This window comes from Molothrus ater, chromosome 5, assembly GCF_012460135.2.
Source record: "Molothrus ater isolate BHLD 08-10-18 breed brown headed cowbird chromosome 5, BPBGC_Mater_1.1, whole genome shotgun sequence".
In the NCBI taxonomy this organism is placed as follows: Eukaryota; Metazoa; Chordata; class Aves; order Passeriformes; family Icteridae; genus Molothrus; species Molothrus ater.
Window position 1 is genome coordinate 32,485,583 of NC_050482.2, and position 14,327 is coordinate 32,499,909.

At 38.2% G+C, this 14,327-nt stretch overlaps 1 protein-coding gene across 3 annotated transcripts in view; it reads left to right on the plus strand.

Annotated features, from left to right (window-relative positions):
• The window catches only part of MON2 (MON2 homolog, regulator of endosome-to-Golgi trafficking), a 66,108-nt gene extending 60,921 nt beyond the window's left edge, over nucleotides 1-5,187 (plus strand). For all 3 annotated transcript variants that reach the window (XM_036400597.2, XM_036400599.2, XM_054514863.1), the window contains 3 exons: nucleotides 690-897; nucleotides 2,162-2,244; nucleotides 4,150-5,187. In XM_036400597.2, the coding sequence (XP_036256490.1) occupies nucleotides 690-897; nucleotides 2,162-2,244; nucleotides 4,150-4,313 (455 nt within the window). In that variant the 3' untranslated portion in view covers nucleotides 4,314-5,187. The remainder of the gene's footprint in view (nucleotides 1-689; nucleotides 898-2,161; nucleotides 2,245-4,149) is intronic.
• The last annotated feature ends 9,140 nt before the right edge of the window (nucleotides 5,188-14,327 follow it).

The window sequence follows — 14,327 nt, forward strand, 5'->3', positions numbered from 1 at the left end:
AAGACTTGAAGTTCCCTGGCATGTATTCAGTACAGACTGTTTGATATCCAACTTCTTGAATAAATTATATTTTGTGGAAGTTGCCAAGCTTTCCTTGCAATTTTTAAAAAATTGCTTCCTTACAGCTTGGACAGTATCATATTGAACTTGTGTTACTTTCTACATAGTTTATTTTCCTTTGTGCCAGTTCTAATAATAATTTCAGACAATTGTAAGACAGACATCCTGTTCTTAAAACCTAAATGACCCTAGTGTAACTATATGGTGTACCTAGCCAGATACCTTCTCTGTCTTTAAGAAAAACCATTTGTAGGGGTTTTTGGAAAGATGAAAAAAGTGAACATAAGCCATTACATAGAAAAATACTTAAATTGTACAGTTCCAAATATGAGTACTTATGATGTAGGATTGTTTGCTGTTTTTAAATTATTTAATGTATTTTTAATTAAAGTAATGTCAGGTATGTGATATGTTACTGAGAATGTGTCATAATTCATCTCTTGTGTTCAGAACTATTGTGATTTTTGCACAGTCATTTTTTCATTAGAATATATTCTTAATATTTGGTCTTATCACTGTTACTATTTTTTAATACTAGAGTGATAACCTTTTCTCAGCATGTAATAAGTGGATTGAAATGCAGCATCATGCGCAGTGCACAATTGAAATGCATCGTTTTACTTTGACAGAAGCCGAAATAGATATTCGAATGAGAGAAGAGTTTTCTAAGGTGTGTTTTGAAACACTGCTCCAGTTTTCATTCAGTAATAAAGTCACAACTCCTCAAGAAGGCTACATCTCTAGAATGGCACTTTCTGTGCTCTTGAAAAGGTCACAGGATGTATTGCATCGCTACATAGAAGATGAGCGATTGAGTGGGAAATGTCCTCTTCCACGGTATGTGCATTGTCTTTAGAAAATAAAGGTATTATCTGGACTTTATAAGAAGAAGTTTGCATTCAAAATATCACTTAGCCATGAAAAAAATGAGGGGGATAGGAGAAAATGAAGTTTAAAAGGCAGGGAAATGTTTAGGGGAAGATATCTCAAAAGAAATGCTAGTACCCCATTTTTTAAATAAAAAAGCCTCTAAGTAACAACGGCCATATTCTGTGCTGTTAAAATGGTTTTCAGTTACTGAAACAATATTTCTGATATCTCTAGCATTATATTTCTGAAATCTGATTTCCTTTTATACCCGTTAGAGCTACATGTAGTTTCTAAATTGAGAGGTGAGTAGAATCTCCTCAAAAATAAAGCATCCAAACAGCAATATTGGGAATCATTACTCAAGTAATTGTTCTTGAAATGGAAAAATTAGATCAAAAAACTAGGAAATTCTCTTAAAGGGGAATTTACTTGAAATGCACTTTACTTCTGAAGGTTTCAATCATGAATGTGGAAATTGATTATCTTTGTTAGCCTTATCATGTACTTTGATAGGATTGATTTCTCTGGGTCTGGATTGAAGGCACTTGAGACAGTAGTTCACATTCGGACTCAGGTGTTTATTATTTCTTATCAGTGAAACATTCTCACAACCATGAGTTCAGCAGTGTTTCATTAGCAAGGCACAAAATGGCTAACTACCTCTTGTTACAAGGTCTTTTAAGACTAAACTGTCCAATTAAGAACTGACACCTAGATTATCTTCCCTTTTAACCCAATAACTGATCCCTGGAAGCCCGCAATGCGGACTTTTCTGTCCAATTACACCCAAACCCATGAAGAAGAAGAAAGAAGAAGGTAAAGAAGAACAACCTGCCTCTGCCCTAAAACCTCCATCTTGCTTCATATTTATTTCTATATTCTAAAATACCAAACTCTTAAGTTTTCCACCCTGTGGTATTACACACTTCTTATCAACTACATACCCGTAATCCCAGTACTATCAATCAATTCTGGAAGCCTTCTTCACAGCCTCAGGTCAAATGTAGTGTTCTCTTGTGGGTCTGTGCCTTTAGGCACAGAAAGTTTAAAATTCTCAGCATCCAGGATTCCAACAAGTGTTTTCAGATTGAGATTTGTATGGTGTTACTGTTTGAAGTTAAAGCTGTCCTAGATGACACAACAGCAATGATAGTGGGAAACTTTTTCTATAAAATTTGCATCCTTGAAACAAAAACGAGTAGTTGATTGTTTGCATTGTTTTCATTTGTAGGCAGCAAGTAACAGAAATCATATTTGTTTTAAAAGCTGTCAGTACTCTCATAGATTCACTTAAAAAGACTCAACCTGAAAATGGTAAGTTATTGTTGAATAACATTGTTCCAAACAAGGTAACATTATATCTGCCCCAAAGATGGATTTATTATTTCTTTTAGTAGTGTTCACAGAAATGTGAAAAAAAAAGTGTACTCTGTAAGAGTCAGTATTCTGTAATTCTTTGTATATGTAGGTGACAGGTAGATGACAAGAAACCCCACAAAGTTTTTCCAGTATGACTAAAAGTATAAGGACATAAAAGTATATGCTCAATGAAAGAGAAAACATCAATTTATGGTGTCCTTTATTAGATAAAGCTTAGTGTCTTCTGAAAACAAAGAAAAAACACCGTTCCATAAAATATTAATGGAATTCTTAAAAATATGAAGCCTGGATAGGTTTTTTTTTCCTTCTCATGATACCTTTTTAGGTTGTTATGGATCACGTTCACATGGGTGCATTCTGCAGTTAAAGGGGTATACAAGTTAAATGCATGGACAGGCTGGTAGATACTTACACTTGTGGTCTTGCTTTTCCCTCTCTTCCTGCACTATTATTTTCTGTCCCCTGGGCTGAGCTTAGGTCATTGATGCCTGAGTAAATGTCTGACAGATTTATTTAAAGGGCTGAATCAAATGAAAGACTTCAGCTTCATTTGTAATTACCTATCCTGTTCCTCCTGTAAGCTGCACCTCTGGTATATGTGTAGAGTTCTTGGAAGGAAACTTAATCATGAGTCTTGTTTAAGTCCATTGTATTGGACTCTCAAATTCTGACAGAATTGTGTATACAACATTTCCCTCTACCTCCCTGTTTTTGATATTAGGAGGAACAGAAAAAACCCAACCTTTATAATCCCCAAACAAACAAACCAACCAACAAACCAGCCTTTCCAGAAAAACACAGGCAGGTCAGTTTCTGGAAAGAGGCAGTGCCTCATTTGTATAATCACTGAGCAGCCAGAGTTATAATGATGTGGTTTTCAAGGTTTCATGGCCAAAGTGTGCAGGTAGAACTATGCCAGGATGCATAAAGCCTTTTGGCTAACCCTGAAGCTGCTCTGGTGGGTCTTCCTCTGAAGTGCTGCTCTGGTGGGTCTTCCTCTTAGAGGAGCAGAGAAGCTGAATCAGCTGGACTGTTCCCGACATCTCTCTTCCTGCAAAGAGAGACATTCTTCCCCTGGTCCATATGCAGTAGTGCTTGCCAAACCTCCCACACACTTTCTTAGAAAGAGAACTCCTGGACAAATTGCAGAATCACTTCACTCCCACTTCTTCTATCTTTTAATAATTTTATTTATTTAAGATAATTATTAATGTCTGGTTTGGGGTTTGTTCTCTTTTGAAAGCAGAGCTAAAACAGAAATAACCAAGGAAGTGACATTATACTAAGAATCATGCTACAATGTTTAATTTTACTTGTTGGATGAACAAAGCTTTACCATGGATATTTTTTGTCATTGTCCAGTGTTTTTACCTTTGCTTTCTATAGCTCTTGTGTTCTGAAATGATCTGAAGTCAATAGAAAGTCTCACTGCTGACAATTTTCCAAAAGTGAAATGTGCATCCAGTTCAATTTTCTGTCAATAGCTGAGAAAAGCAGGCAGAAAACACGTGTATTACACATTGAAGTATTATCTTAAATTTGTCAGTTCTTCATCCCAAAGACACAGTGAAGGACTCATATGTAGAAACACAGGTGTGTAGCACTACTTTAAGGATATTATCCCATATGGCCTCTGGCTGCAGCTGAAAAAACAAATGGTTCTCCTGCAGAAATCCTGGCCGGTATCTGAGTGCCTTGCATGGATGCCACAGTACAGCATTAAGTACCTATGTTTAGGCACACTGTGAATCTGCCATTTCCTAGAAGGTATTGGAAAAAATCTGTTGTCAGTATTTGGACAGTGGTAAGTGATTCAGTCTGTTCTTTTCTTCCCTGCAGTTGATTCTAGCACATGGGCACAAGTTATTGCCTTGTACCCGACCTTAGTAGAATGTATCACCTGCTCATCCTCAGAAGTGTGCTCTGCTTTGAAGGAGGCACTGGTTCCCTTTAAGGACTTCATGCATCCACCAGCAGCCAAGGTACAGAATGGAGAGTCTTGACCCCATAAAACTTCTTTTTTATTCTTGAAGGGAATATCCAAAAATGTTTGCTCCTGGGTGAAGTTTCTCTGAGGAAATCTCTTGTGACTAGTACTTTGGCAACCAGTGCTGACTGCCTCTTAACTGTACTAACAAGAGCTCAGTAAGTCGTGAATACAGGCTTTATCTCAAAGGTTCCAGAGTGAGTAGCAGTGCAAACCTTTAATAAATTTAATTGACTAGTTGGAATCATTTATAATCTAATGTACTTGCTACAGTATCTTGAAGTGGTGATTGAAAAGTGGGCTTATGTACAGCTTGTTGTGTATGTGTTAATGATGTAATTAAAAATATTTCAATTCAGTCAGATTTATTAGGCTGGTGTTTTGCACCCTTTTTTGAAGTACGAATTGTACTAAAATTTTATGCAAGATGGTACTGTAACATTCCATATATCTGTAACCAGCCTTTGTAAACAAAGGGAACTGATATACTTGTGTGTATAATAAATGGTACAGTTATGTATAAAATAGTTGCATTTATTATTTAAATTCTTTTAAAAATATTGATAATGTCAAATGCTTGAAAATGTATTTATTATTAATAAGTTGTATGCTTGCATTTTTACTTACAGTTTGCCTTCTAAATTACCAGATATGCTCATTCATATCTGATCATGTTAGTTTTTGCTTAATTGAATGTATCTTCTTTGTGGCCATTGGACATCTGCAAAGGGTCATATAACAAAAGATTGAAGCAAGCAGTCGCAGTCTGCTGATCTCAAACTTCAGAGTAGTTGACCTGAAATAAGTTTGAATATGCACAAATCCACTGTAGCACTTCAACACTACCATACCTCACTTCATAATAAATTTGTTTCAAGATTTTTGTTCTACTTAAGTCTATCCATTTTTGCAGTTGCAGCCTTGCTTTAAAAATAAAACAAACATATTTGAGGGTTGTTAGCCTTTTTTGACCTTCTTGGCAAGTATCAGAGTCTTTGAATCATGACCCAGAAAAAGCAAGTTCAAATACCTAAAATACTTGGCTGTGATATTTTGTTCAATAATTTTAAGTGTCTTTTCAACCCAAAAAAAAATGTTCTAATCTTTTAATTATAAACTGTGTCTGATAAAAACCATGAGAAGTGTATTTTTGAAGACAGATACTCAGTTAGAAATGCAGTAAAATTTGTCATTAAATAAATGTGAATTTGTTTCATTTTAACATAGCACACAATTGAAGCAAACCACTTTTAATGGTATTGTTTTTAAAGTTTGTGATCTAGCATTTAAACTCTTATTTAATGAATTTTGATTTTAATAATGTTTCACCTGTATTCACATTTTTAATCTGTGATGTGAAAGCACAAAGGACAAATGTGAAAAAAAAAAAAAAGACAGGTGCCTTTCTATGGATTTCAGAGCTTACCTTTAGGGTTTTATTTCTTCAAGTCTTTTGTAGATATTAAAAAATTGTCATGCATAAGAAATGGTATTACATCTGTTTGCTTTGCACTTTCCTTTCTCAATGAACACTGATTGGTACATGTGAATAGGTGTAAAAGCTGTAGAAGCTTCAAGCTGAAGGTGTGATGAACTGGTCAGGGTTACCCTGCATTAATAATGTTCTCCAGGCAGTTCTTTGGACAGCTTGCTCCCATAAGTCTCCAGATTATGTCCTTTTTAAAAGCTTTCTGTTTCAAAGGATGGTAAATATTAAAGAGGCTTCAAGACCTTGCACATTTCTGTGACCAAAGTTGCATGGGATATAATTGTGAAACCTGAATAGTTTTAAGAGAATACACAGTTTATATGAAGGAAACAAATGTTTCTTGTTAATAGAATTTATGTCAAAATACCCTCTCTGGAAGAGCAGTTCCAGGATACTGCAGAACTGGATCTTATATAAAAGTAGCGACATCATCCACACTCTGAAAGTGAAAACCTGACAACTGGTCTCCTAATTAAGTAGAAGATAAGTTGAGGTCATTAAAGAAACAAACTGTAGGCCAGGAAAGAAGGGAATTAATTTGTTTTACAATATCTAGGTGTGCAGTCCAAGCTATGGGTGAATTTGTTACTAATTAGTTTTGAATGGATTTTTCAGTGATTTTTCATTGAGGCAAATCTTCATCTTTATCTGTAATTCAAAAAAGGATGCATGAGTCTTTCTTGACTCTAGACCTTAGACTACTTTACACCTATGAAAATTGATCTTCAAAAGATTTTGAAATAAACTACCATCAAGCTAACTTACCATCCTTTCCTCTTAATTACAAAATGAATAATATCTGTGCTATTTGAAGCATGTTTTGGACATGCAATCTGAGGTTGACCGTATTATTGCTTTTTGGTATTTTGTATAAATAGTTTGAAAACTAAAAACAAAGCTCCTTAGCTTAGAAAATGTTTTGACTAATTTTGTTTGTGAACAAAAATTATTCCCTTTACTGTGCCTTCTTGTCCAACACTCAAATATTTCTTCCAACTTGAAATATCAATGTCTTTTTTCTATTTGTACTTTTTGCTAAGCATTCTTAGGGCTTTTTTGAGGCAAGCAGCATTTTTGAATATTTAAATTTCAAATTTTTACATGTTTCTAGCAAGGTAAATCTTGTTCCAGAAGAAATTGAATTAATTTAACATTACCTGTTGAGTAGACCCATGTCCAAGTTAATTTCAAGTCTGTAGGGTTGCTTAGTCATGAGAATTAAAACCTGTGGACATTTTCAGGATGGGGTCCGCAGTGTGTCGCTGAAGTCAGCTAGAAAAGTGCTACAGCTGACCGTATAGAAAGGTGTCAGCTGGAAGTTAGAAGATAAGAATTAATTGCTTATTAAATGTAACCACAATCTTCACCTTTTTCCTTCTTGTGAACAACTTTAAAAAAAGATGTGGATGGGAATCCAAAGAGAAAATTATAAGATTATTAGCACGTTCATATCAAGACTTTGCTTTACTTGGGGAAACTTGTATGTCTCAGTGCTGTGACCACTGCTTTAATGTACATGAGGATTTAAGATGGCATAGGAACTGGTTATGTAAAAAGAACAGATGTCTCAAGCTGGGAAGTTCTTACAGAAAGTCTTTATTCCCAGATGTAACCTACAGTAGTTTGCTTATCATCAGAGATGGTTATCTAACTGGACATCTGTTTTGTTCCCTTGTACATGAGCCTGCTTCTCCACCTGCTTTATTGGTGAACTGTGGAATGTTACTGGACGTTAAACCACATCAAACACATGGTCACTTAGTTAATTACACGAGCAAATAAGAATATGTCTGTGAAACTTGAGTAGTTTATCATTGTACTCTGCAGATGGAGTTCTTTTTTTACCCAGGTTGAGTTGTTTCTTCTTGCCAAAAAGCAAATCTTCTCATAGCTGGCCTTGAACTCTTCAGGCAAGATACTTTTAGTGAGGCTAATGCCTTTCTTTTCCTCACAATGGCAAACACAAGTACTAGTCATCAGTGTATTTTGCAGAACCTCATTTAGAAGCTCAAGATATGAGTATTCTTGTGGGGAGGGAGGAGGAAAGCACATTTTGCACATTTTGCACATTTTCTACTCATCTCTTTCTGTACAGTTCATTTCTGTCTCTTCACTAGCTGTTCACCTCACATTTGCCGCTAGCTACTCAGTTTCTGTATGCAATTTGTGTGTTGAAGTTTTTGGTTTGTTATGGTGATGGCTAATCAAAAACATCAGAAATCTACTGCCAGTCTATTGCTTGTGCAATTGATATGAGTAACAAAGATTACCTTTGTTACTTGCCTAGGAAAAAGGAAACGAGAGAAAATGGTTATATGTTGTTAAATTGACTGAGCCTGAAGAATTTCTTCCTGGGATTTAAAGAACTAATCTGAGTAACCTCAGCATTTTTAAGATCATCTTTGTGGTGTCCTTGTGTCTGTCAGAGAGTAACCTGCTAAAAACTGATCCCTCTTTCTAAGCTCCTTATTTAAGAATTTATGCCTTGACTATGAAACAACTGATAAAAAGGATAAGATTTACCTGTGTGTTTACTGTGCTAACTACAGGATTTCACTAGCAAGAGATGAGACTATTCATTGCTTGAATTTACTTTATTATCTATGTTTAGAGGAACTCTCAGATAAGCTTATTTTTATGATCAGCTTGATAAGCTTTTTTTTTCTCCATGTTAACACATTTATTTCCACTGGTGATCCAGATGCCTGCCTTAAGAACTTACTTCATAAATAATCTCATTTATCAACAGTGTAGTTCTTTTTTCACCTAAAATATATTCCTTATGGAAAGAATGAGTTAAGTACAGCTACCATATTTTTCTTCCATCAAAAATATTGTGATGTTGAAACATACTCAAAGGCATCGGCCCCTCTGTTTTGTTTTCAGAAGAGATTATCAATAATTAAGTAAGAAGGGCAAGCCCTTGGAAGTCAGGTATCTGGCACCTTCACAGTTTTGTTACTGAAGACCCTGATCTTCAAACTGGGGTCATTCCTGCTGCCCTCTGTGCACAAAATATCTGCCTTAGACTTGACACAAGTCTCCAGTGGTATCTCCAAAGCTGAAGCTGCTTGAAGACTGCAGAAGTTCATGAGGCTGTGGTGGCTGGAAACTTGAAGTCTGATATCACTCAGTCTGATGTTTTTAATGGTAACTATTTCTTACTTAGAACAATTGAAGTTGCCAAGGAATTGCTTACATTTCTGGCTTCCTTGCCAGAAGACTGACACTTCTGTCCTGCATCACATCAAAGACCAGTGCCTGGTTGTGAGGGGTGGGGCTGAAAGGCTCCATAGAAAAATGGCAGCCAAAACTGGATTGCCACCAATTCAGAGAGAGCACAGAGAGCAGTCTGGTTTTGATCAATCTCTGTCATGAGGAAACATGGAAGGGGACAGAAATATTAAGTGCATTGTGCTGCTGGGATGTACATGTACAAAGAACTGGTTTCTGGAGTACATCACAACTATTACTTGCAGATCTACTTACTGAACATCTGTTCATGCCTCTGGGCTTGGTGAAGCATTATATGGTACTACCTTCCCACTAAAATGAGCTCCAGAGTCTACACAAAGTACTGCCCTAGAACAAATGAGGAAAGATAAACATTTATCTTAGAACAGACTTATTTAAATTAAATATTTTCTCTCAAAATACAAAATTAATAATGTCTGTTACAGCTGTACGCACTATACTGTTAAAATTTTAAGCAGTTTTGTTGTCATAGTCTCAAAGAGAATTCACTGAACTGATGGAGTAGCATGAGCCCTCCCTTTTTATAGAGTAGGAAGCAAACTTTTGAAGTACTAATCTTCAGTCTGATAGTAGTAGCTCTTTCTTGCAGTTCAGTATCACTTTAACCACTTCAATTCAAACAACTAGGTCAAACTTGGAAATGGGTTAGGAACTGAAAAAAATTCTGCCTTTTTTTCCCTCTTCCATACACAGGATAGACCTGTGAAAGTAAAATCTGCTCTCTCTAAAAGCTGAAGGCAGTGACAACCAGAAACAATTAGTTCTGTGCTCTTTGTTAACAAAATGTATTTTATTTATGTATTCAATACTTTTAAAAGAGCTCAATCTAAGAATGATTTTGAATGCCAGTTTTCATATTTTACTTTGAATCCAAACAGAGCTCTTGTCAAACTAATGAAGTGTTAAATTATCAAAAAAATGTACTCAGATGTTTTCAAATAAAATGTAACCATTTAGCATCTAACAAGCGATGTAATCTTAGCCACGTAAAATGAATTCCCTAGTTTTAAAAAGTTACCAGACTTAGTGGGACTATATTTAATTGCAAGCAAACATTTAAGTAATTGCTAATGAAATAATAATATTTTAGAGGAGATGTGTGTAGGTGCAAAATCAGGCTTAAAATGTAGTTTCTTGTTTATTTAAGTCATTATTAAATTTAAGCTACTTTTGACAGAAATCATTCTTCCTATAATAAACTTAGTAGAGGCAGTATGGAATGTTTGCTTTGAGATGCACAAGTTAGATTTCTCTTCTGAGATTTAGGTAAATAAAATTTTGAGGTCTACCACAAGATTAACTAACCTGGCTTACATTTGCAGTCAGGGAAGACAAAATAGGTAGAGTCATTCCATCTTAAAAGGTCATCTAAGTTGCTATATGGAAGTGGCAGTTCTTGCTACCAGAGCATAGGACAGCTTCCTTAGGCTTGGGATTCTGGTGTTTCATGGTGTTTTTTTAGTTTACTTTAGACATCTCAAAATGGAGAAGATGAGAGAGCCACAGTAAAAGCAGTTGACTTTGCTGTTGCAATGTGTCAATGGTGCTACGGTTTTTTTGAGTTCCCCTAAGAGCATCTTCTTTGTGGCTTTTGTTTGTTTGGTTGTTTGCCTTTTGGGTAAACATAAGGCATATGTTTATGCCTTATATCCTTTGTAAGGGCTTGCTCTAAGGCTTGTCTGTTTTTTCCATGGGTGAAGATAATGTTCAAATATTTATCTGTTGTACCCTGTGTCTGCAAGGGACAACATGCTGTGACTTCCTTGTAGTCACGGCGTTAGTCTAATTACATGAAGAGCTGAGATCTGCTATTGGAATGGGATCCCAGTATTACCGGGTGGAACGTGCCTGGGCTCTTCTGGCCCTTGCTGCTTGACCAGAGGCAGCAACTGTGGTGTTTTCACCTCAGAGACACCCCTGGCTGGCTGGATGTTGCAGCTGGCACTTGGAACAAGTCCAGGCAAGCAGGAATTCAGTTTTTACCTCTAATAGAAAGGCTTTAGGCGAGGTGAAGAGGAAAAGGAGACAGATTCTGCCGGAGGGTTAATCCAGAGTTTTATCCCATGGTCACAGATCTCCAAATCTTGGTAACAGCTCCAACAAAATGCCGACTGCATGCTCTCAGTGCCCTTTTAAGCCCAGGGAAAGGGCAAGGGGAAGGGGTAGGTGTGCCACCAACCAGGTGGAAGGGGGGAAGGCTCAGCGGACAATGACACCTGGACTGGCCAATGACCCCAGGGCTGAGGGGCATCTTTTGAACTTCACCAATCACACGACGCCCTTGCTGGAATGCTAAGATTGACGGACAGCACTTAGCAAGGGGGCAAGGGGAGGGGAAGGGAGAGGTTGGCACACCTGGGAAACTGGGATAGCTAAAACAGGATATTGCTTCACACTGCAACAATCTGCAGTTACTGTTAGTGTACAAAGCTGAGCTCTTTTTGAGCCTTAATTTTTCCCTACTACTGATCCATCTTGGTTTTCCATTGGTTTCCCAATTTGGATGAGTACATGATGTTACTGCTCAGTAAACAGAACTAACCATTTCCGTCACTGCTACACTTTTGTACACTCGTCAGACAATTTTTCTGATTGTTTTACATATTACATTTAACTGCTGCTTTTTTCACAAGTGTTTCAGATCAGCAAGGTTACAGTTACTTCCAATGCCGTCCACTTGGGTGCCTGAATTCTTATTTTTGGCATTTGAATTTCTCATCTCTTAGGATAATGAGAAAATACTTGGCAGTAAACATGAGTTCTTTGAAAGTCGCTGCACATTTACACTCTTGGTAAACAAAACTTGAGTTACTGAAAGTAACTAGGGCTCCCATCCTCAAAATCTTTCAGAGCTTTGTATTATGGCATGAAGCAGCAAGATGGGTGGTTCCGACAAACATTAGGGATTGAAAGCTTGCAGATTGGTGCAGCTTTGCATATTTCCTAACCTATTAGGTAATTTTTCATTGCTTTCCAGGATCTACTGTAATAGATCTTGGACTTTTTAGATAAATGCGAGTCAAAAAAGATGGGTAGGTCTTCTGATTTGCCATATAATAAACTGTGATGTATGCTGAGTATCTGCCAGTAGTTTGTACTGATATCCAATTATAATTTTAAAAACAATTTCTGTTTAGACATGATAAATATTCCAATTATTTAACTTACCAAACTCCAAAAAGAAACAATATCCTGCAGTTATCTCCCCTTCTTATAATGAACTTATCCAAATGATGTGGTTTGAATTTACATTTTACATTCGCCCTGAAGTGCTGATTTTCTTCAAATAGAAATTGCTAACTCCTTATCTAAGAAACTTTCTAAATAGTCTCATGATTATTAAAATGAATTTCAGTCTGTTAATGAACAAATATAAAAGATTCCTTAATTCAGGAAAGTAAGTCATTGAGATGTGAAATACTAATAGTCTTGTGTAAAAGTTGCTTTACATTATAGTTGAGGTGGCCTTAGAATAGAAGGGAGCACATTAAAGGTAAAAATTAACCCAGAATTAAATAAAAACTTTAATATTCTAAGTTTTCAGGATTTTTTCCACTGCTAATATATTTTGTAATATACTTTAAAATAAATCTGCTTATTTAATAGGAAAAATAATATTAAAATATCTAGCTTTTGCTTTTTAATAAACACTTAAATGTCCCAATTTTAAATTGTATTTCTTTTTCAGAACTGAGTTTTTATATGTTCACCAACTTAACTGAGTAGGAACGGAGCATACATTTCCCTAGTGCATCCATATTTGTAATGCTTTGCCTCTCCTTAGCTGACCTCAAAGAATACAAGAGTTAAGTCTCACTGTCTCTGTGAGAAATATGGATTTACAGAGGAAAACAGGAATTGAGAGAAAGCAGTCTGGAGGAGATCAAACAGTCCCTTTCAGAACCACAGGTAAAGGACTCGGAGTAACTGGATGCTTCTGTTTCCTCAGCTGTAGAATGTTCTTTAACATGCCACGTGCTATCAAAACCATATGAGCTTCAGGATCACCTCATCATGCACAATCTCTTAGCATGTTTTCTCCAACAGAATGTCACTGGGTTAAATGTGTTTTAAACAAGTGATTAGTGATCTGATTGTGCATGATGCTTCATGTGTGTAGCAACTTCAAAAAGGGGGAACTACCTAATTTTAATGTATTTTATCTTTGTCTCTTTGTCTCTAAGGTGGCAATGTTTTGGCTCATTTCCAGTGCGACTTTCTCAACTGCAAATTTGTTGCAAGTTGTCATAAAAGGCATTGCATTTCCTTCTTAAGCCATGTTGTAGACAGATGTTTGCATTAGAAACTTCAAGACTATTGTCCATATTCCTATTTCCATATTCTGCACCAGTGATGTTAATACAGTCTTCATAAAGACAGTAACACGTTTTAATTTTTTAACTCTTCCAGTCTAATCCCTCTGGTGTGCCGGTAGCTGTTTTTTCAATAGATTTGTTTATAGCTGTGTTGGTGGTGAAGGACAGATAGAATAAGAATGTTAGTATTTATAACTTTCGTGAATGAGGTGCACAGTGGGTCAGTTTCTGTGGAATAATCGTCATGGAGTCTGTTTACATTTAGAAAAAAAGAGCTTCCAAATTAGAAGTCTAGAGCCAAGGAAGGTACTGTGTACCCTGAAAGCCCGTGCCCACTGTGCCTCTCGGGCTGAGGCGCTGAAAATCCCGCCCCGAAGCGGCCCGTGCGGTGAGAGCCCGGAGGCACGTCCGCTGCCCGGCCAGCCGCTGCCGGTAGCGCGCCGCTCCGAGACCTGGCCGAATCTGCTGCTCCCGGCCGCCCCGCCTGCCCCTGCCGTGGGCCCCGTGTGGGGAGCGGGAGATGCGGCCGTGCCCGGGGCCCCGGCAGAGCGCAGCGCCCTCCTGTGCGAGCAGCGGCCCCGCGCCGCCCGCGCCATCTTGGGCGCTCGTCGGGGGCAGCGCTCCCCCTCCCTCCGCAAGATGGCGGCGGCGGGGTGAGTGACATGCCCGGTCACGTGGCGCGAATCGCCCCGCGCTCCCCCCGCGCCGCGCGGTCTCTATGGCTCAGCCGGACACACGGGCGGCGGCGGCGAGGGACGGCCGGGCGGACGGAGCCGCGGCGCCCGCGCGGCGCCTCCTTTGTCTGCGGCCTCGGCAAGGCGAGCGCTTTCCCCTTCCCGGCCCTCCGGCGCCCTCGCCAGAGGGCTCGGCTTCCTCCTTCCCGCCGGCAGAGGCGACGGGGGCTCCCCGCTGAGGCGGCCGGGGCGGGGGTCCTTCTGCGGCCCCTTCGCCCCGGCCGGCGACACGGCGC